This window comes from Acanthochromis polyacanthus, chromosome 5 (assembly GCF_021347895.1).
Source record: "Acanthochromis polyacanthus isolate Apoly-LR-REF ecotype Palm Island chromosome 5, KAUST_Apoly_ChrSc, whole genome shotgun sequence".
In the NCBI taxonomy this organism is placed as follows: Eukaryota; Metazoa; Chordata; class Actinopteri; family Pomacentridae; genus Acanthochromis; species Acanthochromis polyacanthus.
The window spans coordinates 41,773,363-41,799,523 of NC_067117.1; the positions used below are offsets into that span (position 1 = coordinate 41,773,363).

The 26,161-nt window shown below is 40.6% G+C and overlaps 2 protein-coding genes across 4 annotated transcripts in view; both read right to left on the reverse strand.

The window, feature by feature from the left end:
• matn4 (matrilin 4) overlaps positions 1-26,161 on the reverse strand; it is a 69,372-nt gene that overhangs the window by 9,750 nt on the left and 33,461 nt on the right. The window contains exons 7-13 of one of the 2 annotated variants that reach the window (XM_051948033.1): positions 16,631-16,753; positions 16,281-16,403; positions 14,478-14,600; positions 6,465-6,587; positions 3,814-3,936; positions 2,271-2,368; positions 393-524 (exon numbers count right to left, since the gene is read on the reverse strand). In XM_051948033.1, coding sequence (XP_051803993.1) covers positions 393-524; positions 2,271-2,368; positions 3,814-3,936; positions 6,465-6,587; positions 14,478-14,600; positions 16,281-16,403; positions 16,631-16,753 — 845 coding nt within the window. The remainder of the gene's footprint in view (positions 1-392; positions 525-2,270; positions 2,369-3,813; positions 3,937-6,464; positions 6,588-14,477; positions 14,601-16,280; positions 16,404-16,630; positions 16,754-26,161) is intronic. The other variant, XM_051948034.1, reaches the window with a different exon arrangement.
• On the reverse strand, positions 18,418-26,039 carry LOC127533924 (uncharacterized). 2 transcript variants are annotated; one of them, XR_007941816.1, is made up of 2 exons: positions 18,777-26,039; positions 18,418-18,470 (listed from the first exon to the last, which is right to left on the reverse strand). XR_007941816.1 is itself a non-coding variant. In XM_051947985.1 (2 exons), exon 2 carries the CDS (start codon positions 25,141-25,143, stop codon positions 19,162-19,164), a length of 5,982 nt encoding a protein of 1,993 aa, XP_051803945.1. In that variant the 5' UTR covers positions 25,144-25,444; positions 25,751-26,039; the 3' UTR covers positions 18,418-19,161. The 2 variants fall into 2 exon arrangements, 1 of the variants encoding a protein (XP_051803945.1); XM_051947985.1 differs by having other exon boundaries at positions 18,418-25,444; positions 25,751-26,039.

Consider the following 26,161-nt stretch of genomic DNA (forward strand, 5'->3'; position numbering starts at 1 on the left):
CAGCAGCAATGTTTAGCGCTACGAGCGAACGATGAAGCCGATCAGGACCCAAAATGCGGTGTAAATTTCCATGTTTAACTCAAATTGTGGATCTGTCTACTAGGTGTCCATAAAGTCTGTGCAGAAGTTTAAAATGTTCAATATATTTTTTTGCATTTAAACCTATGCCACCTGTACTCTGGAAGCTAAACACAATTAGACTACCAGTCTAAAGTTTGGACACATGTTCTCATTCAAATGAATAGTGTATATTTCTGCTTTACATTTTATTAGGTAATTTAATGGCTTAACTTTTTTAAAAGCTTCACTTTAAAGTGCATCACTAGCTTGTAATGTTTCTGGTGTTAAATTATGACACTGAACATGAATCCTAATTGTCTTAGGACTGTTACCTTCATGACAGCAGCTTTGATCTCATCTGCAGTGTGGTACATGTTCAGAGGGAACTCTGTCCTGACCCGACTCGAGTACTGGACCAGACCAACTCTGGTGCCGTGAGCAGACACGTCCAGAGAGTCCACGACCTGTAGAACAGCAGGAGGTCAGGAATGTTCTGTTGAAGCTGACACGTGGAGTCTGTACTCTTTATTACTGTATTTGCATTGTACGTTTTTAAAAAGCTCGATTCAGGGCTGCACTGTCGCCTTCCAACTAGAAGATCCCCAGTTCATGTCCCGACCTTTACAGGATCTTTCTGCATGGAGTCTCCATGTTCTCCTGTACATGTGTGGCTTTTCTCCAGGTTCTCCAGCTTCCTCTCACAGTCCAGAAACATGCTGAGGTTAACTGGTGATTCTAAACTGTCTGCAGGTGTGAATGTGAGTGTGATTGTCTCTATGTGTAGCCCTGTGACAGACTGTTACCTGGATGGAAAAAGCGAAATTCCGGCTCAGACCAACAATATCTGAGGCACAAACATCAAAACTAAGAACACATTTGAATATCATGTTTTGTTAAATGTATAAGAAAGCTCAGATTACAAAAAATCTGTATGTTTAATAGTGACCTGCTATGTATTTTCTTTTTATGTCACAAATGCTGTTACTAATGGACTTGATCATTCAAAGGTGCAGTAAATATTAAACAAGTTAGACCCGGCAGTCTAACGTACTACACAGACTGCCTGTCACACCCCTCTGCCTCCAACGAGCCGACTCGTCTGTTTAATGGCGAGCGGCTGTGCTGAGTGCACAGCTGGCGTGAATGAACGATCAGTGCGGCATATAAGCCCGACTCCCCTCACAACTCACTGCCGGTTCATTGCTCCATCATCCAAGCCCATGACGCACTCCGCTAAACCCTGCACACCACTTCCTGCACTCAAGTTCCCCTTTGGACTATTTACCTGTTTCCCTGCCCTCGCCACGTCTCTTCATCTGCTCCATTCGTTTTGCCCGCTTCCGCCTGTTCACTTCCTTGGACATTCTGTGAGTCTCCCTATTCCCGTAATTTTGTTTTGTTTTACCGTATATTTAGTTTAACTCGGCCTTCGGGTCCGCCTTTAGTTCTGTTCAGTTTCTTTTTCCATTCTGTAAATTCCCCGTGCCTTTTTTCCCTGAGTGTCCTTCTGTTCATTAATATGTATATAGATTAAAGCCTTATTTATTCATCTATCTGCCTGCCTGCCTGCTGCTTGGGTTCACCCGCCCCGTTGCGTGACACTGCCGGGTCTAAGTGACTAACTACTGAACTAAATGCACATAAAAGGAACATTATCCTAACAATTAGAAGTTGTTTAGATATGTTTCTATCAGTCACATAATCAGTCAATCTGGAGTTAATAGCCTTAATAGGAAAAGACAATTCTTGAAAAAATTTAATTTGACTGGGATTTTTGGTCTTACTTAAATACACGATTATAAATTGGTAAAAAAAAAAAAAAAACTACGTAATTACCATTAGACACACGACTGTTCAAAAGTTTGGGGTCAATTAGAAATGTCCTTATTTTGATGGAAAACCATTTTTTTCCAGTGAAGATAACCTTAAATGAATGATAAATCCAGTGTAGACCTTGTTAATGTGGTAAATAACTATTGTAGCTGAAAACAGCTGGTTTTTAATGGAATATCTCCATAGGGGTACAGAGGAACATTTCCAGCAACCATCACTCCTGTGTTCTAATGCTACATTGTGTTAGCTAATGCTGTTGAAAGGCTCATTGATGATTAGAAAACCCTTGTTCAGTTATGTTAGCACATGAATAAAAGTGGGAATTTTCATGGAAAACATGGAATTTGTCTGGGTGACTCCAGACTTTCATGCTATACCTGGTTAACAAACTTCTTGACAAGCTCAAAGTTCTGGGGCCGGACGCTCTTTGAGCCGTCGATCAGAAGCACCAGGTCGATGTTGGCAGACTTGCAGGCTGAAGAAGAGACGGATAAAAAGACAGAGGGGCAGGCTGAGAATAAATGCTGACAACATACAGAGGGCAAAGAATAATTTCAGTCAGTCTCCATGATAACACCAAGCTCTGATGGTGTGACTCCTTGACTTCATTATACTTTGTCCAAAATGGATGTTAATACTAGAATGTTACTCTTTGCATGCAACTCTGTAGTATCACTTATCTATTTATTTAAAACTATGTTCCATATGAGTATTCAGACAAACAAAAGTGTGCTCAATATTCCACAGTTTGGCTTACTGGTTTCTATTAGAGTTGTCATAGCATCTGTCTGCAGCAGAACTCATAAAGTATAAATCTTAAAAGGATGATTAATGAGACTTCCTCTTCTGCATGGAGGAGTGTGTGATGGTTACTGGCAGCCACTCTAGATTCATCTCATTCTCCCCAGAGGAAAAGAAAATTCAGAAGAAGATCTTCATCTTTGTCCTGCCAGTTCCTCCCAGACATAACTGAGCTGCTTTTAACATCAGGAGGTGGAGGATCTGGTTCATTCCCTCATACATCTTTATTTCATTTCTTGAGAGACAACCTCTGCTCTCTTCGTACTCCTTCTCTAATCTCAGCTCTCCACGGTTTTCCCCTTCAGTTGTGCTCACCTGATCCCATCAAAAACCTGTCATTGAACTTATTCCTGGACAGGGACTCATCCTTCAGAACACATTTCTTGGACTCATTTTATATAAACTACCGTTCAAAAGTGTGGGCTCATCCAGACAATTCCATGTTTTCCATGTAAACTCCCACTTTTATCCATGTGCTAACATAACCGCACAAGGGTTTTCTAATCATCAATGAGCCTTTCAACACCATTAGCTAACACAATGTAGCATTAGAACACAGGAGTGATGGTTGCTGGAAATGTTCCTCTGTACCCCTATGGAGATATTCCATTAAAAATCAGCTGTTTTCAGCTACAATAGTTATTTACCACATTAACAAGGTCTACACTGGATTTATCATTCATTTAATGCTATCTTCATTGAAGGAAAAACTGCTTTTCTTTCAAAAATAAGGACATTTCTACGTGAACCCAGACTTTTGACCAGTAGTGTAGATATACCAGAAATTAGCAGCTCAGGCTTTACAGTTATTTTAGACTCAGCAGATATTTCGGTTCATACCGGATTGTTTTCTGTATTTGTTGTTTTGGGCTGAACTCTAAAAACTGCAGGGATGATGCTGACCTCCTGCTGTAGCCTTTACACCTACATCCTGAACATTTGTGCTTGGTCCTGCAGGACCTACAGGATCTCCATCCTCCTGCAGCTCTCAGTGCGTCACAGCAGTGAGTTTCTTCAGACTCAGCTCATCGATGAAGTTGTGCTTTTTGTTGTTTTTTTTGTTTTTAAAGATTAGAGTTAAACCTGTCTTGGGCTGTACACACAGATGAGTCGACTTACTGCCACAGCTCTTGCCGTCCTCCTGCAGCAGCTGGCCCTCAGGACAGATGCAGTAGTAGGATCCTGGAGTGCTCACACACTGGTGCTCACAGCCGTGCTCCACCGTGTTACACAGGTCCATGTCTGTAAATACAGTCAGTAAACACGTATAACATACATACAGGCAGAACACTCACGGAGGTACTTCAATACAAATTTGTGGCAGATTTTGTGATACTTTGTACTTTCACTCTGCTGTATCTCAGAGGGAAATGTTGTACTTTTTTTTTTGTACATTTTATTCTTCTGGAACCTGCATTTACTTTACAAATTAGGATTTTTGCAAACAAAGCAACAAACTAACCTACCCAAGACTTTATGCAAGTACAGGGATTAGCTGATTATTCACAGGCCACCTGACTACTGTTTTGCATTTAGAGCACCTGTGATGGCATTTCTCACTATTTTCATAGCATTTATAAGCCAAACAATCAGTAGATTAATGGAGGAAAATAAATCACCAGATTAATCTCCATTAAGCTCCACCTCAAACCACTACAACAGTGAATGTCATGTATAATACTCTAAAAGTCACATGGAGATGTTTGGAGATGATTGAGTACCTTCATGTTTAGCAATCTGAGTTAATTTTTTGAGATAATACTGCCATACTTTTACTTTTTTGCTTTAATTTCAGCCAAAGATGCATTCGATAATATAGTATTTTTAAATAATTAATATGCAATAATCAGTTTTTTCCTTGGTAGTTTTTGTCCTAAAAGCTAAATTTAACTGACATGTTTTGATTACATGATTAAATGTTGAAAAGCAATAAAAAATGGAAAATTTCCGAGCAGAGTGACGTAAAACTCCGTAAACTTTTTCAAACTTTTTTGAGTCTTCAACCTCAAAGAGGTTCTTCTTCTTTCTTTGGGCTTTTCCATTCAGGGGTCTCCACAGCGACTCATCCTCAAGCTGTATTAACTGGTTTGCCAGCTATCTTAATAATTGTGTACAACGAGCAAAGCCAGAGAACTTTATATCAGGACCTCTGATCATTGGTAAGGGTGTACCTCAAGGCTCCATCTTGGGCCCAACTTTGTTTTCCATCTACATAAATGATGTGGCCAAAGCTGTTAGTGCCTCCCAGATACACCTCTACGCTGATGCACCATTATTTACGCCACTGGCCCATCACTTCATTCTGCTGCATCTACCCTTCAGCTCAGCCTTGCTTCAATTGAGGAGTCTTTTCAAAACCTTCACTGGCACCTCAAATCCAACAAAACAAAATGTATGCTATTTAACCGGACAAACGGCGTCTCCAGCCCCCCAAAAATCACCTGTGCAGATGGCTCAGATCTGGAATTCATTAAGTCCTACAAGTATCTAGGCCTCTGGCTGGACTCTTCACTCTTTCATTCCTCACATCAACATTCTACAGGTCTAAAATCAAATCTAGACTGGGGTTCCTTTCCCCTAATAAGGCCTCCTTTACATATTCTCTATACATCCTCCCCATGTTTGACTACGGCGATGTACTGTAATCTATAAAATGACCCCTCAGTGTGCCCTAACAGGCTTGATGTCGTCCATCACTCAGCCATCCATCTTGCCACCGGTTCTCCTTTCTCCACCCACCATTGCAACCTCTACAAACTGGTGGGCTGGCTCTCCCTTGAAACCAGGCGACTCCAACACTGGCTGTCACTAATCTACAAGACCCTATCAGGGAGACACCTCAATACCTCTCCAAACTCCAACACCCCTCCCATAACAACTGCCACCTGAGGTCCAGTGATTTCATGACATTTTCTAACTCCAAAGTTTGCACTGTCTTTGGCCAGAATTCCTTTCAATTGGCTGCAGCAATTGATTGGAATTCTCTCAAAAAAACTCTGAAAGTGCCATCACTTCCATCACCATACATTTGTAAGCAGAAGCTTCAGCAGACCCTTGTTGACCACTGCACATGCTGAATGTTTTCACTGAATTTCTAGCATTAATTTAGGTTTTTTTTTAATCTCTCTTTAAACACTTGTATGTAATTTTTTATATATGTACTTGTTTATTTGTTATCTTTCTTCCTGCTGGGGCCTCTTGTCAGGTCATCATTGTAAATGAGAAATTGTTCTCAACTGATCTTATCTGGTAAAATAAAGAATAAAAAACAAATCTGCTTCCATCTAACCATGTCCTCTGCATCTTCTTCTCTCCCATCCACTAACTTCATGTCCTCTTTCTCTGTATACATAAACCTCCTCTTTGGTCTCCCTCTAGGCCTCCTGCCCAATAATATGTGTCTGCAGCCGGATGCTGTACGAATACGACCGTTCAAACTCAGCATCCTTCTACAGATAGATTCTCTGTCCAAACCATCTCTGTCTGGCTTCATCTCCAGAACATCTAACATGTACCTTTGATGTCCTCATTCCTGATCCTCTCCATCCTGATCAGTCTGCATGTATCCAGGCTTGGGACTGCCATAAGTTGGACACTGGCTTTGCCCCCTTAAGGCTACATTTCAACCTCAGAGAGGTTGTTGATTAAAAGTCAGTACTGAAAGCTCACATTCCTCTCCTGAGTCCACATTTTGTCAGCTATCAGGGAAACAACAGAGAAAATGGTCGGTGAGATGAAAAGGCTTATTGTGAAAAGTGTTCTTCACTGACTTGTGCAGGTCTTCTTGTCCTTGTTGAGTTTAAATCCTTTGTTGCAGTCACAAGTGAAGATGCCCGGAGCGCTGATGCAGATCTGTTCACAGTCATGCTTTCCCTCAGCACACAGGTCAATGGCTAAGTAACAAAAACACACACACAAAGTTAGGTCTCTTTTGTAATTCAGTTGGAATGCTGTGTGTTGTTGCTTAGGTTTTTTCTTTGTGTGTTTGTGGTTCAATATGCAGAAGCAAAGGTGAAGCCATGTGGTCATTGTTTTAGAAAGCAGACAAAGCATGATTCTACTGACAGCCCTACCAGACACTCAGCTACAGGCAGCAGGTTGAGGCGTGTTCTGTACATTACTTTTCAGAAAAATACAAGAGGTGTCAGATATTGTGTTTTACTATTTTACACATTATAAATATTTCCTGCTTTTACTTAAGAGACTGACATGAAGGAAAAGAATGAGCTCATCTGTAGAAAAGATACACTGGCAGAGCTTTCCTTTCCCTGTAGGTGTTTGTTAGCGTGTGTTTGTTGGTGTGTGTTTGTTAGCATGTGTTTGTTAGCGTGTGATTGTTAGCTTGTGTTTGTTAGCATGTGTTTGTTAGCGTGTGTTTGTTAGCGAGTGTTTGTTAGTGTGTTTTTGTTAGCATGTGTTCGTTGGTGTGTGTTCGTTGGCGTGTGTTTTTTAGCATGTTTGGTAACATGTGTTTGTTGGTGTATGTTTGTTAGCATGTGTTTGTTAGCATATGTTTGTTAGCGTGTGATTGTTAGCTTGTGTTTGTTAGCATGTGTTTGTTGGTGTGTGTTTGTTAGCATGTGTGTGCTGGTGTGTGTATTTTAGCGTGTGATTGTTAGTGGGTGTTTGTTAGTGTGTGTTTGTTAACGTGTTTGTTGGCCTGTGTTTGTTGGTGTGTGTTTGTTAGCGTGTGATTGTTGGTGTGTGTTTGTTAGCGTGTGTTTGTTGGTGTGTGTTTTTACCATGTTTGTTAGCGTGTGTTTGTTAGCATGTTTGTTGGTGTGTGTTTGTTAGCATGTGTTTGTTGGTGTGTGTTTTTTAGCATGTTTGTTAGCATGTGATTGTTAGCGTGTGATTGTTCGCGTGTGTTTGTTAGCGTGTGTTTGTTGGTGTGTGTTTGTTAGCGTGTGCTTGTTGGTGTGTGTTTGTTAGCATGTGCTTGTTGGTGTGTGTTTTTTAGCATGTTTGTTAGCGTGTGTTTGTTAGCATGTGATTTTTAGTGTGTGATTGTTAGCGTGTGTTTGTTATCATGTTTGTTGGTGTGTGTTTGTTAGCATGTGTGTGCTGGTGTGTGTATTTTAGCGTGTGATTGTTAGTGTGTGTTTGTTAGTGTGTATTTGTTAGCATGTGCTTGTTGGCGTGTGTTTGTTAGCGTGTGTTTGTTGGTGTGTGATTGTTAGCGTGTGATTGTTAACGTGTGTTTGTTAGCGTGTGTTTGTTAGCGTGTGTTTGTTGGCGTGTGTTTGTTAGCGTGTGTTTGTTGGTGTGTGTTTATTAGCGTGTGTTTGTTGGTGTGTGTTTGTTAGCATGTGTTTGTTAGTGTGTGTTTTTTAGCATGTTTGTTAGCGTGTGTTTGTTAGCATGTGATTTTTAGTGTGTGATTGTTAGCGTGTGTTTGTTATCATGTTTGTTGGTGTGTGTTTGTTAGCATGTGTGTGCTGGTGTGTGTATTTTAGCGTGTGATTGTTAGTGTGTGTTTGTTAGTGTGTATTTGTTAGCATGTGCTTGTTGGCGTGTGTTTGTTAGCGTGTGTTTGTTGGTGTGTGATTGTTAGCGTGTGATTGTTAACGTGTGTTTGTTAGCGTGTGTTTGTTAGCGTGTGTTTGTTGGCGTGTGTTTGTTAGCGTGTGTTTGTTGGTGTGTGTTTGTTAGCGTGTGTTTGTTGGTGTGTGTTTGTTAGCATGTGTTTGTTAGTGTGTGTTTTTTAGCATGTTTGTTAGCGTGTGTTTGTTAGCATGTGATTTTTAGTGTGTGATTGTTAGCGTGTGTTTGTTATCATGTTTGTTGGTGTGTGTTTGTTAGCATGTGTGTGCTGGTGTGTGTATTTTAGCGTGTGATTGTTAGTGTGTGTTTGTTAGTGTGTATTTGTTAGCATGTGCTTGTTGGCGTGTGTTTGTTAGCGTGTGTTTGTTGGTGTGTGATTGTTAGCGTGTGATTGTTAACGTGTGTTTGTTAGCGTGTGTTTGTTAGCGTGTGTTTGTTGGCGTGTGTTTGTTAGCGTGTGTTTGTTGGTGTGTGTTTGTTAGCGTGTGTTTGTTGGTGTGTGTTTGTTAGCATGTGTTTGTTAGTGTGTGTTTTTAGCATGTTTGTTAGCGTGTGTTTGTTAGCATGTGATTTTAAGCATGTGATTGTTAGCGTGTGTTTGTTATCATGTTTGTTGGTTTGTGTTTGTTAGCATGTGTGTGCTGGTGTGTGTATTTTAGCGTGTGATTGTTAGCATGTGATTGATAGTGTGTGTTTGTTAGCATGTGTTTGTTGGTGTGTGTTTGCTAGCATGTGTTTGTTAGCGTGTGTTTGTTGGTGTGTTTGTTAGCGTGTGTTTGTTAGCATGTGATTGTTAGCATGTGATTGTTAGTGTGTGTTTGTTAGCATGTGTTTGTTGGTGTGTGTTTGTTAGCGTGTGTTTGGTGTGTGTATGTTGTGTATGTTGTGTAAAGGGCCTGACTAACGTGTGCAGGTCTTCTTGTCTTCATTGAGTGTGTATCCTTCATTGCAGTCGCAGGTGAAGACGCCCGGAGCACTGACACAGATTTGTTCACAGTCATGTTTCCCCTCAGCACACAGGTCAATAGCTAAATAACACACACACACACACACACACACACAAATTAGATTAATGTGTGCATGCATGTGTGCGTGCGTGTGTGTGTTTGTATTTTTCTGAAAACATTTTTAATATCTGAGCCAAGGAGTATTTTTGTTGTTAAAACTGATTTTACTCTCCAATAAGTCGTCATGAGAGAACATCTGTGAACCAAAAACTATGAGACATCAAAGGGTTTATAAAAAGGAATTTAAGGTATTTCCTGTTATTTAGTAAGAATCATTTATAAAAGTATGTTTGCATCTCAGGGAAACGAGGTCAGAATAAAAATTCACTGTGACATCCTGTTCTTTATATCCTCCTAATGATCCGTGTATTCAAATGGAAATTATTAGTCAAGCATTTTCAAAAACCAAAAAACAGCTGTCAGTATTATTTAAAAATCATGTCTCTCCATAAAGCTGCTGTAGTATTTAGATCATTACATGGTGTATTACTCCTGCTTGAAGAGTCGTATGGCTTCAAGGCAACAACAAGTCTTTGGTTACCCAAAGGCTGTAAATTGTCTTAATTTCACAGTTTTCTGTCAACAAGGCTGCTGGTGGTGCAGATGTTGCTGTGTGACTTCAGAGACATCTGGGTCAATGTATAACTGCAGGACTTTTGCGTCATAGTGGACATTTTTCTGTTTTCAGGCCTAAAATCAACATTTCTTTTATTCGAACCAAACACCACATGGCATTTTTACAGACAGATTCTTCCAAATATTATAAATACAAATGAGCAAACATGAAATTGAAAGTTATTTATAGAAATATTGTAGTAAACCTGTCGACTACTTTATATTAAATAACTCAGAAAGCCTTGGAGTCTGCCAGTCTTTTCTTCAGGAGGAAATGACATCATGTGGAGCAGGTCATGTGATCTGGAATTAACACACTTCCTGCAGAGGTGTTTTTGTAACGGGGAACTTAGTGGAAAGGGATTAAATTTGCTGCTTTCCGTATAAAATTTGATGTATTGCCAAAAAAGAAATATCTGTCATGATTATCTCAACTTAATAAAAAGAACACAATCCAAACTGTTTCTGAATCAGCTCATTTTATTATTGTTTAGCTAATTAGAAGGTAGTTGTTGTAAATTCAGATGGTTATTTAGTTGACATTTTAGTGATATCCAGTCATTTTTTTATTAAGTGATTGTTTTCATAATAAATAATTATAGAATTTGTAAAGACATGATGATAATGAACATAAAAACACTAGTTTGTTTACTTTTAATAAAATGTATGCAAGATATATCCCATGGACTTCAAAAGTCCCTCAATTACATATTGACCCAGCTGAACACGTGTGCATATGCAGCATGCAAGAATATGTACAAACATGTTGGTCGCTTTGTCATGGTTTGTGACACTCCCGTGTGAACACATGCTTCTTGGGGAATATGCATCGGGTGTGTGCAGTCGTAAAACATTCTCTTTATCGCATGTACATTGTCTGCCTTTAATTATAAACAGTGATAATTGTTGGATTAGGTTCATTTTGTCATTATATACTATACAATAGTGTTACTTCTGAATTGTCGGTTTTAAATAAGTAACACTATCGAACAGTGATAATTGGAAATTTGAAGGAACAGTAAATATCAGTTATTATATCATGAAGTTTTATAATCACTGATATGCTGATTCCTCCTAAACTATTGTTCAAAGGTTTGGGGTCACTTAGAAATGTTCTTATTGTTCAAAGAAAAGCATTTTTTCAGTGAAGATAGCATCAAATGAATGATAAATCCAGTGTAGACATAGTTAATGTGGTAAATGACTATTGTAGCTGTAAATGTCTGATTTTTAATGGAATATCTCCATAGGGGTACAGAGGAACATTTCCAGCAACCATCACTCCTGTGTTCTAATGCTACATTGTGTTAGCTAATGGTGCTGAAAGGCTCATTGGTGATTAGAAAACCCTTGTGCAGTTATGTGAGGATGGATAAAAGTGTGAGTTTTCATGGAAAACATGGAATTGTCTGGATGAGCCCAAACATTTGAACAGTGGTGTATTTGGAGTGTATATTTTTTCAAACCTAAATGATGACTAAGCTAAACCACAGCAATGAAATGATCATGCTTTCTTCCTACATGCTTCATTTCACTTGTTTTCTCTGGTAAGTTGAAATATTATAAGCCCTTCAAGCAAGGGCGTCAGTTTGTTTTTAAAAGTGGGGGGGATGGAGACCACAGCCATTGTCAGATGGAAATGCACACCCTGGGTGGCGTGCTGGGTAATCGGGAACACCGGGGATATCCCCGGTGGGCCGCTTTATTGTTGGGCCACTCCAGTCATAAAATAATAATAATAATAATAATAATAATAATGCTTTAAATCATGGGTCTCAAACTCGTGGGCCAACTGCGGCCCGTGGGACAATATTTTGTGGCCCTCTACTTGAGATCAAAGTTTAACATTGGTGGGGCACGCCTGCTTTTCTCATATGCTTCCGTGTCGTTGGTAAGACAGCACTTTGAGAAAATGTCGAAGAACGGCAGCAAAATGCCACAAGCTGGACTCGAACTCACAACCACCGCACCAAAGGCGGAGGCTCATCCTGTTGAACTATCGGTACATGCAGGTAGAGGGGTCTGTGGGCCGCTGTAGTACTAATTCTCCCGGGCCAAAATTCTGCCCCTGCAAGCCTCTGGTCGGAGCTTCCACTTGGCACGGGTGCAAATTTAGCATCTGCACGTTTTTTTTAACCTCACGAAGGTGTGCTGCATGTCTGTGCAACTCTCAGCCGAGTGCGGATGGTGCGTTCAGGAGCGTCGGAATTTTCTATACTGCTGAAAATAACTGGATTTACAACGGCTTACATGTGAAGAATTTGAATGTGTTGGAGACAAAATGACCCCTGACAAAAGTGGGGGGGACACATCCCCACCGTCCCCCCTAAACTGACTTCAAGCTGCAGTGGTTTAGATAAAGAACGCTACGACATGAAGAGGTTCGGCATTCCAGGTCTTTGCATGTTCTCTGCTGGACTTCTTCAAACTGAGATGCTCTTTGCTGCATTTCTATTTATTCTAAGTGGTGATATATTAAAAAATAATATATAAAAATCCATATGAAAATAAGAGCGATGTCATTTTAACCTGTTGCGCTTCAGTGTTCCGCCCGCGGGACGCTTTGAGATCTGCATAAGCATTTCCTTAAATGTCTGAAGCTGCAAACACGATTATACAAACACTATAACGCCGATGGAAAGCTTAGATTCTCATAAATCCGCCGGTATAAACCACTTTCAGATGTGATTACCACAGTGGGTAATATAAACACATTTGTCCGACAAACAACGAATATCCATCCATCCGTTCTCTATACACAGCTTTAACGCACACAGCGTGACTCACATTTCCGGGTTCATTATTACACACAGATGAAAATATTCCACAAAAACGGCCATAATCCAACCTTTTACATCCAGACGACACAAGCCAGTAAACTATTTTGTCCAAAACATGTCCTGAAGTCGGTATATACTCCACGAATAGGTCGTTTTCAAGGAAATGCACCTCGCGATGCCCGTCCAATATTCCCTGTATTTCTTGTCATATTTTTATTTACAAATAAAATATAGCGATTTTTTGTACTGAAATGGCTGGAATTGACTGCACCTTATAGGGCTATCTGCCATCATGCTGCCGCTCCATCAGATTTATAAGGACAGCACAAGTTTTCACAGAAGATGCTGCAACTGCTACAGATCTCAACAAAATTTTATGATTCACATGAAAAAATGGCTTCCTGTGCAACTTCATACTATAATAGTGGACTTGCTGAGGTTTTAACAGTCTCATGACACCACAGCTGCGCTATCTCCAGATTGTGGTGGGAGACATATAGACGAGCAGCGACCACAAACATGCATGATTTAGTCGGTTGGTTTCCTCCAGCGGTCCTACATCATGTTAACATTAGCTGGTAATGCCGTATTCCACAGATACATTTGGGAAAGGTTCCATTATCCTGCTATCAGTCATGCATGTGTGTTAGTGGCTTGGTTATAGAGGTTCCAATCCAGTCTGATCCTCACCTCTGATACGACAGCAGTAGGGTTGGATATCGAATTCGGTTCTAAGTAGGAACCGAATCAAAAACGGCGGGTACCGGGTTCCCATAAAAAATATTTACTTTCGGTTCTGCTTTTCGGTTCTTGGACGGACTTATATGTGTGACGGAGTCACGTAAAGGAAAAAAAACAACACCGGAGAAACTTTGCTAAGTATGGACCATGGGAAACGCTCTGAAGTGTGGCTTCATTTTGAAAGACAAAGAGATGAAAAAGGAAAGTGCAACATATTTCATAAGCTGTAAGACAGGCTGCACGTCAAATTTGACGAAACATTTACGTTACATTTACATTACTTCTGCGGACCGACACAGCCAGTGCTAATGTTGCTACAAGCAGTGTTGGCACCTTGCCAGCAGCCCCAAAAGAGACACCGTTCACGTTGGCGAAAAGGAGGCTGACAAAAGAGAAAGCTGAGGAGTGTCACCGTGCGGTAACCAAGTTTGTAGTGAAAGGACTACATCCTTTATCGGTCGTCGAGTCTCCGTCATTCAGGTAAGTTAATGTTATAATGTAACGTCACACATTTCCATCCTAAATCCTGTGGCAAAAATACAGTATTTCATCTTGTGTAGGCTTATATTTCCCTGCAAACGGCAATGACATGCAAACTATAAAACGGTTGAATTTGTATAGAATTAAATCAAGACGAATAAAATAAACACAATACAGACATTCTGTATTCATTTGAAATATTTTCAGCTCTTGTATTTGTGTATTTCTGCCACTGCGACACTGTATTACTGATTTCCTAAACAACAAAACAGTGTGATTTGGGTTGGAAATGGACGAGGCCTAAGTTTGTAGAATCAAATAAAAAAAAATTGATACTAGAAAACTTGTATAATACAGTTTAGTATTCTAGCACATTTTATTTTTGTTTACAGTTTTCCTAAAGGTAAAGGAATAAAGTTACTTTAGTTAAATAAACTGTTGACCTTCTATTTTTTTTTACTATTTTGGAATTGTATTAAGGAATCGTTTGGCACCGGAATCGATAAGCAGAACCGGAATCGGAATCGGATTCATAAAAATCCTAACGATACCCATCCCTAGACAGCAGTGGACATCGGTGTTGTGTTTTATCTGCCTACATGTTGGAGCTACTTACCCTGGCAGGTTTTGCCGTCATCCAGCAGCCTGTATCCTTCGTTACAGCGGCAGTGATAGCCATTGAGCACACTCACACACTCATGCTCACAACTGTGGTTCCCAAACGAACAGTAGTCGATCACTGAGGAGGGGAAAGCAGCGAGGCTATAAGCAGCAAAGCCAACGGAGGCAACATCTGTGAGATAGCATTTATGTTCCTTTTAGTCACAATCAGTCTTACCTTGTGACCTCATGACAACTCCATTCTTAGACTCTGTTACATTTGGTTTTAATAGAGTTTCAGTGAGTCAATCTCAAGTCCAACTAGTACTGGATTAGAGTGAGGAGCAAATACTGATATAATACATTGCTATATATTTTTTTAAATTATATGATCATTCCTTATTTGATTTTCCAGCTATATGTTTCACAAAATAGTTAGCAACTTAACATGAAGTCAAAGGTTGACTCTACACCACCATCGGCTCAGCTGTGACGCACTGCTGCATGTTTGACCATAAACAGTAGAGTCAGAGCCTTCAGCTGGACAAGCTGTGTGACGGTACTGTTTCTGAATGATGCCAACCACTTTTACCTGTGTGGCTGTCAGAACAAGCAAATTAGGTGCAGCTGAATTTGTCATCTCTTCTCTGGGCCACACACTGTCCTATGACAGCCCTTACGGTACGTGTCCACCTGAGCCGTTTTCCTTGGATGTAAACGCGTCTCATCTGAAAATCGTTCGCTTGGTGGGCAGTCACTAGCAGGTTGAGTCTGGTAGGAACGTCGGACAAACATGGAGGCTCTGTTGCAAACTTTCTCTGATATTTCAAAAAAGAAGTATTTCTGAAAGCATTAGAGGTGAGAAATAAGCTGTGCAGTAGTTACAGCTAGCTTAGAGGTCTGATGACAGTTTCGTGATGCGTCGGACTTCAGCACACCACATCACAAATGAGCTGCTGGGAGACTCACCGGATCGCAGCTCGAAATGCACTACAATGGAACCGTAATGCAATGTGGTGCGTTTCACATAGACAATGAGTGGGATGGGAGTGGACATGTACCACAACCTGTCACTCACATCCATAATTATGTGTTACATTAAGTCTTATCAAAATTAGCTTAAATAATTTACCCCCATATAGCCATCATGAACAGGGAAATTAGCTGCAGAGAACAAACAAGTATATTTCTGCTGTGAAGTTGGACTTTACAACATAGGAGACGACAGGGATAGACTCACTTTAGAAGCCAGCATCTAGTGGACATTCCAGGAACTGCAGTTTTTAATGACCTCATTTTTACCAGCAGAGGTCGCAGCTTGATCAGTGCGTCTTTGTCAGTCGTTCACACTTATAGTTAGCACTGCTGGCCACTCTGACACATTTTTAAACCAAATGTAAACAGAGTCTTAGTTAACAGAGAAGTTAACTATTAACCTGAGGTTAGTTTATTTTGTACACAGATGTTAAGAGTATTTTTTGCAGCCAAGCATGTCTTGACTGTGTTTACTTCAGTGACTGGTATGTACAATATTTCATAATTGTACATGGAGGGTGAGGTAATCTTCAAAGCAACTCTTTATGTCCAATTATTTATCTAATTGTGACAAACTACAAATGGAGGAACATAATGCAAACCCACTCAGCTTTATGAAGCAGCAGAGGAATCCATTCCAGCATGAATGAACATGACATGGATTCAAGCCAAGTGCACTTCAGTCAATATAATGCCAAGAGCTATTAGCGGTGAATATGAGATCTGTGAACATTATATTATTTGTGTTACTACAGTTTCTGCATTGTGTGCATGTGAGACTGACTTGAACAGGTCTTCTTGTCATCATTCAGTTTGTATCCTTTGTTGCAGTCACAGGTGAAGGAACCAGGAGAGCTGATGCAGAGTTGTCCACAGTCGTGCTTTCCCTCAGCACACAGATCGATGGCTAAAACACACACGCAACATTTGGAGTCATTATCAATCATTCATCATAATAAATGATATCACAATTTTCAAACATCTTTCTGCTACTTTTCTGTAATTAATAACAATTATTTACCCACAGCAGTGCATAGAAAACCACGTCAGTATTGTCCTCTGCAATATGAAAGCATTCATCTTTCTGTAATTACAGTCCCCCTTGTAGCTTGACTTTGGCCATGTATTTGCTACCTGCACATGTTTTCCCATCGTCATTCAGAGTGTATCCGGGCAGACAGAGGCAGTGGTAGGAGCCGGGGGAGCTCTCACAGATGTGCTCACAGCCGTGGTCCGACTCCAAACACAGATCCACTCCTACAGCACAGATCAGACGTCCACAGTATCAGCTCTGGAATCATTAACTCAAGGGTCATTCTCATCATATTCAACCACTGGAAAATAGTGGTAAAAACTGTACTGCTGGTGCTGCAACAAACAACTGTTTTAACTGACAATTTATCTGCTGAACATTTTTCATTCAGGGCTGCACAGTGGTGTACTGGTTAGCACTTTTGCCTTGCAGCAAGAAGACCCCTGGTTCACGTCCCGGCTTTCCTGGGATCTTTCTGCATGGAGTCTGCATGTTCTCCCTGTGCATGCGTGGGTTTTCTCCGGGTACTCCGGCTTCCTCCCACAGTCCAAAAACATGCTGAGGTTAATTGGTTACTCTAAATTGTCCGTAGGTGTGAATGTGAGTGTGATTGTGTGTCTGTATATGTAGCCCTGTGACAGACTGGTGACCTGTCCAGGGCGTCCCCTGCCTTCGCCTGAGTCAGCTGGGATAGACTCCAGCACCCCCCATGACCCTAGTGAGGATAAAGCGGTGTATAGAGGATGGATGGATGGACATTTTTCATTCAGCTCACTAGTTGTTTGATCTAAAAAATGCTAGAAAATGGTGAAAATGTTGATCAGTGTTTCCAAACATTTTCTCCTAAAAGATGTTTTCATTCAACCAATAACCCAAAACTGTTTTGTTTATTGTTGTTGAGGAGTAAATGCACCAGAAAATGTTAAAATAATAATAATTTAAACATTTGTATTTGAACCAATAATCAAAATAACTGACTGTAGTTAAAAATTCCTTTGTTGTTGGGTTTGAATCATAGTATGGTGTTTAATTAACTGAAAAAGGCATTCATATGTAGGTGAAAACAGAGTTCCTCTAAAGTAATGTCAATTAATTTAAAATATAAAAAGTAAGATGAATGATTGCACAGGTATTTATCCGCTTCAAATCAGTGTTTAGTACATGCATCTTTGGCTATAACTGCAGCATTGATCCTGTATTAAGCTTAGTGCACCAGTGGAAAAAAGATCTTGGTCAAGATCTTCAGTACCTCATGGAGATATAGTGGAGACATAATGCTGACCTACTATCTGTGGAGTTCTATCAGGCGTCTGGATGTGTATCCTCATCATCTTAGCTATGCACATATTTTTAATTGATGACTTAATTTATTTCTACAAATTTCTTATTTTATTTCAAATCTCCATTTTATGTCTGATTTTTCCATCTCCTGTTGAGGAAACCTTTTTGGAGCAGCAGTTCATCCTAGAATAAAAGCACCATGAAGAAATATCTTGCACTTAATGGATTTGAGGGGGCTGTTATGAGAAAGTATTAGGTTCTGTGGGGTTCGATGGGTATGGAAATTTTTTTTTTCCATTTAGTCTTGACTTTCACAGTGTTTTTAATTTCACTGAAAAAGTAGCAGTGCCCCCAGACAAAACCAAATGCATGAACTTTCCATTCCAGAGACCTGATTGCAGTGTGTATAATGTTTAGGTGACTTCAAATAAAAGTAATCCATTAGTGGCTCGAAACGTGACGGGCCAGTTTCAGATAAGGATTTAATAGAAACATGATGCTAAATCCATAAAGAATGACTGCTCTCTTTGGTCAGATATTTCACGAGCTTTATTTATTTTATCTGTGTAGCGTCCCCGGTTGACAAATAAAGGTTGGTCTCTTTAACTGGTGGTTGAAAAGTGTTTTATTGCCTTGCCTTGACCATATCCACCGTAAGAGCTACAATGCAGACAAATAGGAATACAATTAGCAACTCTTACACCTTTTATGCCATATATTTATAGCCCTTTTTAGCCATATTTATTACCATATGAATTGCTTTTTAATCCTTGACCGTTATACCTTGACAATCTCTATTAGAGTGCTATTTACCATGAATTTATGTATTTATATAAACCTTTTTGCTGTATCCCGTTTTACCTTGTACCAGGAGATAGACCATGTTACTTTTAGCTAGCAGATTAGCAACTAATACACTTCATAACTATATCAGAACACATGTAAATAACAGTTTCCAATACAAACCTTGTTCTCCTTATCAACCAGGTGCTAGAGTGACCGTCAGCAGCTTTGAGAACACCTTAAAACTGTTTTGTCTCAATTATTTTCCGTGGAGCACCTTTTTCTGCTCATCGGACCTTTCGCGCTGCTTTCTGCTTTACTGTAATTACTCCTGCTTTACAACACCTAGTGGACGTCCTTTCAAAATAAAGCTTTAACTGTAAATTCTCTATGACGTATTACTAAGCAATCACTGACCAGTTTAGCGATAGAAAAATATAAAATTATAAACATGTACAAGTGGCTAAGGCATTTACACTCCCACCAAATTATTTTGTTACACATATAAAACACAAATAATTTCCAAAACCTTTTAAACCCTTTAGAACATTTCAAAAGCATTGCATATTTACTTCTCTTCCAATAGCAGAACTAACTTATGAACTGGGCGTTCTACTACAGACAGTTTATTGAGACGTTGTCCATTCTCGGCAAGATTTCTGTCTGCGAAGGCTATTTTGACCTTTCTGACAAGTTCATCTGTGTCTTTCACAGTGTCCACGATTCTTCCAAGTTTCCACTGGGATCTCGGTTGCACTTCCTCTTTGTCCATGACAATGTCTCCTATTTGCATGTTCCTTTTAGGTGTGTTCCATCTTTGTCGGAGCATTATGTTCTGCAAGTACTCCCTTTTCCATCTGCTCCAAAACTGTTCGAGAAGATACTGTACTTGACGCCAACGTTTTTGCGCATACAAGTCCTCTTTAATGAACTGTCCTGGAGGAGGCAGAGCGGATGAAGTTTTCATTGTGACGAGATGATTTGGAGTTAACGGCTCCAAGCTGTTTGGATCGTTGAGATTGTCTGTCGTTAGTGGGCGGCTGTTTACAATTGCAGCTGCTTCATACAAGAAAGTTCTGAGTGAAGAATCAGTGAGTCGACCTTGTGTGAGAGCTAAAGTTGCCTTAAAAACATTTCTCACAGTCCGTATTTGTCGTTCCCATACTCCACCTGCGTGACTAGCATGAGGTGTGTTTAGAACAAAATCACACTGTTTCTCTGCAAGGAAGATTGTCAGTTTGTCAGTGTCCATTTCACTTTGTGCTGTGTTCAGTTCATTTTTAGCACCTACAAAGTTGGTACCCTGATCACATTTTATCTGTCTGACAGAGCCTCTCAAAGCAATAAAGCATCTGAGTCCATTTATAAAAGCGTCCGTTGATAGGTCCTCTAGCATTTCTATATGAACTGCACGAGAATAGAAGCATGTGAAAAGTAGGCCATACCTTTTGTTTTCTTTTCGAGCTTGTTTGGTCAGGAATGGACCGAAAACGTCCATACCACAGTATGTGAAAGGCGGAGAGTGCTCGATCCTCTCTGCTGGTAGATCTCTCATTTTTTGTCCTTCCACAGGTCTTCTTTGTTTTCGACAAAACACACATTGGTGAATGTAGGATGTGACTGTTTTACTTAAGTTTGGAATCCAATAACCACTGGATCGTATCTCATTCATTGTGAAGCCCTTTCCCTGATGATTGACCTTTTTGTGACAGTGGGCAATTATCAGCTTTGCGATGTGATGTTCTCTGGGAATGATAGTGGGATGTTTGAATGAGTAGGGAAGAGATGAGTTCTGAAGCCTTCCTCCCACTTTGAGCACATTGTCTTTGTCCAAGAAAACATCCAGATAGTACATTTTGTTGTTCCTTGATAGTTCTTTGCCTTTGCTGAGTGTCTCTATTTCATTTTGATATGTTTGTCTTTGTAAATCCTTGATGATCACCATTTCTGCATTTTGTCTTTCAGTTACAGTAGTGAGAGTCTTTGATTTGTCTTTGAGCAAGTATCTTTTGAGACGTGCAACTGCGCTGACTGCACGGGACCAAGATGAGAACTTTGCGATGTGGTCACTAAGGCTCTTATGTACAACAGTTTGTGTGCTTAGTGCCTGTACCTTTCTCACCTCTGGGTCTCCTACTGGAAGCTCAATAGTCTCTTTTGTTGGAAGATTTATCTCCTTTTGCCACAGGAACGAAGGACCTGTAAGCCAGTTGGATGAAAGCAGTTCACTTACTGATGTGCCCCTTGAAGCCATGTCTGCAGGGTTTTCACTGGTGGGCACGTAAAACCATTGTTGTGGAGAAGTATTGTTGCGGATTTTCTGCACTCTATTAGCAACAAACGTATGGAAGCGCCTTGCTTCGTTGTTTATGTATCCAAGAGTAACCTTTGAGTCAGTCCAAAAGAATTCCTCGACGTTGTCATAGAGCAGTTCCTCTTTCATCATGATGCTCACAGCAACTGACACCGTGGCTGCAGTGAGCTCTAATCTTGGGATTGTGATGACCTTTGTTGGAGAGACGCGAGCTTTGCCCATAATGAAGGTACAGTGAACCTCTTTATTTTTGTTTATGAGTCTCAGATAAGAACATTGTCCATATCCTGTGAAGCTTGCATCGGAAAAGTGATGTATTTCTCTTTTCACTACATCTCCAAAATCTGCAGGAACATAACATCTACTTATTTGCAGTTTTTGCAAGTTCTTTAGATCTCCTTTCCAGCACTCCCACCGTGGCCTGAGATGTTCAGGTAGCGGGTCATCCCAGTCTGTGCCTTGACGACACATCTCTTGGAGGATGCTCTTACCATTGAGCACATAGGGAGCTATAAATCCAAGCGGGTCGTATATTGCTGCTACTGTGGACAGGATGCCGCGCCTGGTTGGTGGTTGCTCCTTTAACGTGATGTTGAAAGTGAAGCAATCTTTCTCCACATTCCAACAGATACCGAGAGCTCTCTCTGTCTGTGTTTCTGTAAAAGTCAAGTCCTTTGTTTTGATATCTGTTGCATGTTCTGAAGTTGGAATACTGTTGAGAACTTCAGAGCTGTTGGACACGAACTTGTGTAACCTTAGTCCACCCTTTGCACATAGTTTGCGTGCTTCCTTTGCCAATTGTATAGCATCTTTTACTGTCCCTGCGCCACTGACTCCGTCGTCAACATAGAAGTCTCTGGCTACAAACTGTGATCCTACAGGGTATGTGCAACTGTTCTCTTTAGCCAAACGTTTGAGTCCATAGTTTGCACAACCAGGTGATGAAACAGCGCCGAAGAGGTGCACCGTCATCCTGTATGTTTGTGGTTGGCTGCTCATGTCTCCGTCTTTCCACCATAAGAAACGCAAGTAGTTGCGATCACTTTCTTTGACCTTGAACTGGTGAAACATTTTTTCGATATCACATAACAGAGCTACTTGGTGCTGTCTGAAGCGCACAAGAACACCAGTGAGATTGTTAATCATGTCAGGGCCGTTTAGTAAATGTTCGTTGAGACAGGTACCCTTGTGCTTTGCAGAGCAGTCAAAGACCACGCGCAGCTTTTCAGGCTTCTTTGGATGATAGATGCCGTGATGTGGTATGTACCATGTCTCCCCTGGGTGACCATAATCATCTGTCTCTTCGGCATCACCTCTTTTGATGATGTCGCCCATGTATTTTAAGTAATCCGCTTTGTATTTTTCATCTCTCATGAATTTGCGTTTCAGCTGATTCAGCCTGTTCTCTGCTTGTTGTCTGTTATCTGGCATTTGTGGCCTTTCTTTAAATGGTAATGGCATTTCATAATGTCCATTTTCAGTTTGTGTTATGCCTTGTTCGAGTTTGTGAAGGAATACTAAATCCTCTTGTGACACAGTATTTTCATTTCTGTCCACTTCTTTAAAGTCTCTTTCCAAAGCGCGTATTGCGTCTGCTGGAGTGGAAGGAGGGATTTCTTTTACGGTGACTCGGTGACAGAGACTGCTTGTCATGTCCGTTTCAATACAAGGTACTGAGTTGCCTACTATGCTCCATCCTAAGTCTGTGTGAATGGCATAGGGCTCATTTTCTTTGCCTAAGATTACTTGTTTGGGTGCAAGAGCTCTAGGACAAGTATAACCTATAAGGAGACTTACTTCACAATCAAGGAGTGGAGGGATCTCATTCGTAATGGGTAGCAAGTGACTCCACTGTTTTGCCGTTTCACATGTTGGTATGTGTTCTCTCTTTGCTGGTATGTAGTCCTTAGTGTATGCAGTAGGAAGCTTCAAGACTGCAGCTGAGCTATAACCCCTGACTAAGAGGTCAGACACCTTTCCACTACTGACAACTGCATTATTACCCATCATAGTAGTCAGTTTCAACTTAACTGGATGGACATCTGCTTTCAGTTCACGTGCTACATCCTGATCAATGAATACTGTGTCGCTCTGCGTGTCTAATAATGCATAGACCAGTTTTTCTTTGTGTGGATTTGCAGTGGTTGACAGCCACACGGGAACAATCATTGAGGTACTGACTGTCTGTTCAGATCTGGCGACATTGAGTGACAAGACTGTAGCTGATTCTGGTGCGTTACCTTGAGTTGCATTGTCTGCACTCACTCTTGTTTCTTTCCGTTGACTGTTACTGTAGTTGTCATCATGAAGACAGCTTGGGTGTCTCTTTGTGCATGTTTCACAGGTGAGGCGGCGTTTGCAGTCCTTAGCACTGTGTCCTTGTTTCAAACAACCGTAACAAAGTTTATTGTCCTTTACATATTTCTTTCTGTTTTCCAGAGTCATTTTTATTAGGTCTGGACACTTGTGGAGCTGATGTGTGCCTTGACATAATGTGCACGAAAAACCATTAGATGTTTTTGTTACTGCCCTTTTGTCGCTTTGTTCCGTTGTGTTTGTGTTGAATACACTTGCCTTGCTCCTTTTGATTTCTCTTGTGTACCTTTTGTCACTATTTGTTTCAGTGGAGCGGAGTGCGTGGATGGAGGTAACTGGGTTGCAGGCGACTTCAGCTTCCGTAGAGAGGAAGGAGGCAAAATCACTGAAGCTGGGAAATTCACCACCGTCCATTAAAGTCTTTGTTACCTGCCTGTTCCATCTCACATTTATCCAGTCCGGTAGTTTGTGCAACAGCTTTTGATTTTCTTCGCTGTCGTTCAGTATTTGCAAACCCTTTACATGTGGCATAGCGAGCACACATGCATTAACAAAATCTGCAAAGGTCCGTAGTCCTTCAGCATCTCTGGGCTGTACCTTAGGCCAGTTTGATAGCTTTTCTCTAAATGACTTCTGTATCACGAATGGCTGGCCGTACCTTTGATTTAGTTTGTCCCATGCATCTTTATAAGCCTCTTCATCATTTCTAAAGAAAGTCCCTTCGAGGCATTTGCGAGCTGGACCTGTTACATATCTTTTCAAATAGTACAGTTTATCTGCAGCTGAGATGTCCTTTTGGTCGATCAATGACACGAATGTAGATTTCCATTCAATAAAGTTTAATGCCTCACCATTAAACACTGTTGGCTCTGGTGTTGGGAGTCTGTTCATTCGAATGCTATCTTGAACTGCTTGTGCAAGCTGAGTGACACTGGAGGGAACTGTTTGCACAGGAATGAATGTGTGTGCTGGTGCGGGCTGCTGAGGTGTGGTGTATAAGCCCACCTGTTCACCTTTCATTGACTGTACATCACCTGCCTGTGATAACTCTCTGTTATATACTTCGAACCTGGCTCGAGCTGCTTTCATTTCCTTCTGTGCTTTCAGGCGTTCCAACTCCGATGTTTGAGCTGCGATTTGCTTCCTGTGCTCCTCTTGTAACACCCTTATCTTTTCTTGTTGCATTTGCTGTTCTATTGTGATCGCATACTCAGCCTCTTTCGCTGCAAGTTCTGCCGCTGCATCCGCTCGTTTAGTTGTGAGTTGCGAAGTTGAAGACTCCACGGTGCGGCTTGATGTTGCAGTTGAGCCATATATAGATCGAGCGTAGTTGTGCTCCAAAAGTCCCCGTAAACGAATCCTTTCACGTTCTGCATCAAAGTCCTCAATATGACTTATTCTTTCCATAATTATTTTCACAATTTCATGAGTCACAGCATCACATGCATCAACTTTTCTCCTGATGTCATTTGGGGGTGCTATTTGGCTTCTCATCTCTGAATACAACTTGAGGACATCATCTCTCCTTTGCTCTATGATGTCTGCAAGGTCTGACATTTCTTTATCAGTGATGTCTGATTTTAACTTTTCTCTTGTTACACGTATTTCTGTCTTCCATTGTTCATATAGAGTTGAAATTCTTCTTTCCCTTTTGCTTATTTCTTCTTGTTGATATGCCATCATCTTTTCTGTTTGAACTTTAACTCTTTCTGAACGTCTTGGCAAATCTGACTTGCCTTGTACTTTATTTTGAAGTATTCTTAAAGTTTTCTCTTTGCATGCAATTGTGTCTTTAATGTCCTCTTCATTTTCACTTTCATCTTTAAGTGAGTTCTTTAAGTCTTGAATTTCTTGTTGTAAACTTGTAATCTGTTCGTTTATCTCCATGAGACTTACTGATGCAGCTTGTAGATTTTCCATTTTGAGCTTTTAACCGTGGTCCTTCTGCCATCTGCTGGACGTTGCGGGTATTGCCGTTGAACCTTGAGACCGCGTTGTTCAGCAAAATGGCGACCGTCCGGCTCTCGCTGGACCTCCGGCTCGGACGAGCTTACTGCGCCTGGAGGCAAGCTCTTACTGAACCTCCGGCTCGGGCGAGCGTTCTGCGCCTGGAGGCAAGCTCTTACTGTAGCGTCCCCGGTTGACAAATAAAGGTTGGTCTCTTTAACTGGTGGTTGAAAAGTGTTTTATTGCCTTGCCTTGACCATATCCACCGTAAGAGCTACAATGCAGACAAATAGGAATACAATTAGCAACTCTTACACCTTTTATGCCATATATTTATAGCCCTTTTTAGCCATATTTATTACCATATGAATTGCTTTTTAATCCTTGACCGTTATACCTTGACAATCTCTATTAGAGTGCTATTTACCATGAATTTATGTATTTATATAAACCTTTTAGCTGTATCCCGTTTTACCTTGTACCAGGAGATAGACCATGTTACTTTTAGCTAGCAGATTAGCAACTAATACACTTCATAACTATATCAGAACACATGTAAATAACAGTTTCCAATACAAACCTTGTTCTCCTTATCAACCAGGTGCTAGAGTGACCGTCAGCAGCTTTGAGAACACCTTAAAACTGTTTTGTCTCAATTATTTTCCGTGGAGCACCTTTTTCTGCTCATCGGACCTTTCGCGCTGCTTTCTGCTTTACTGTAATTACTCCTGCTTTACAACACCTAGTGGACGTCCTTTCAAAATAAAGCTTTAACTGTAAATTCTCTATGACGTATTACTAAGCAATCACTGACCAGTTTAGCGATAGAAAAATATAAAATTATAAACATGTACAAGTGGCTAAGGCATTTACAATCTGTATTTAATGTGGTCTTGGGTAGGTGTGGCGTTTCAGCTTTCACATTCCACTAAAATGATTTAATTTTGTATGGTTTCTTGTATTCTAGACTCAGACAAATATCTCAAGAAAT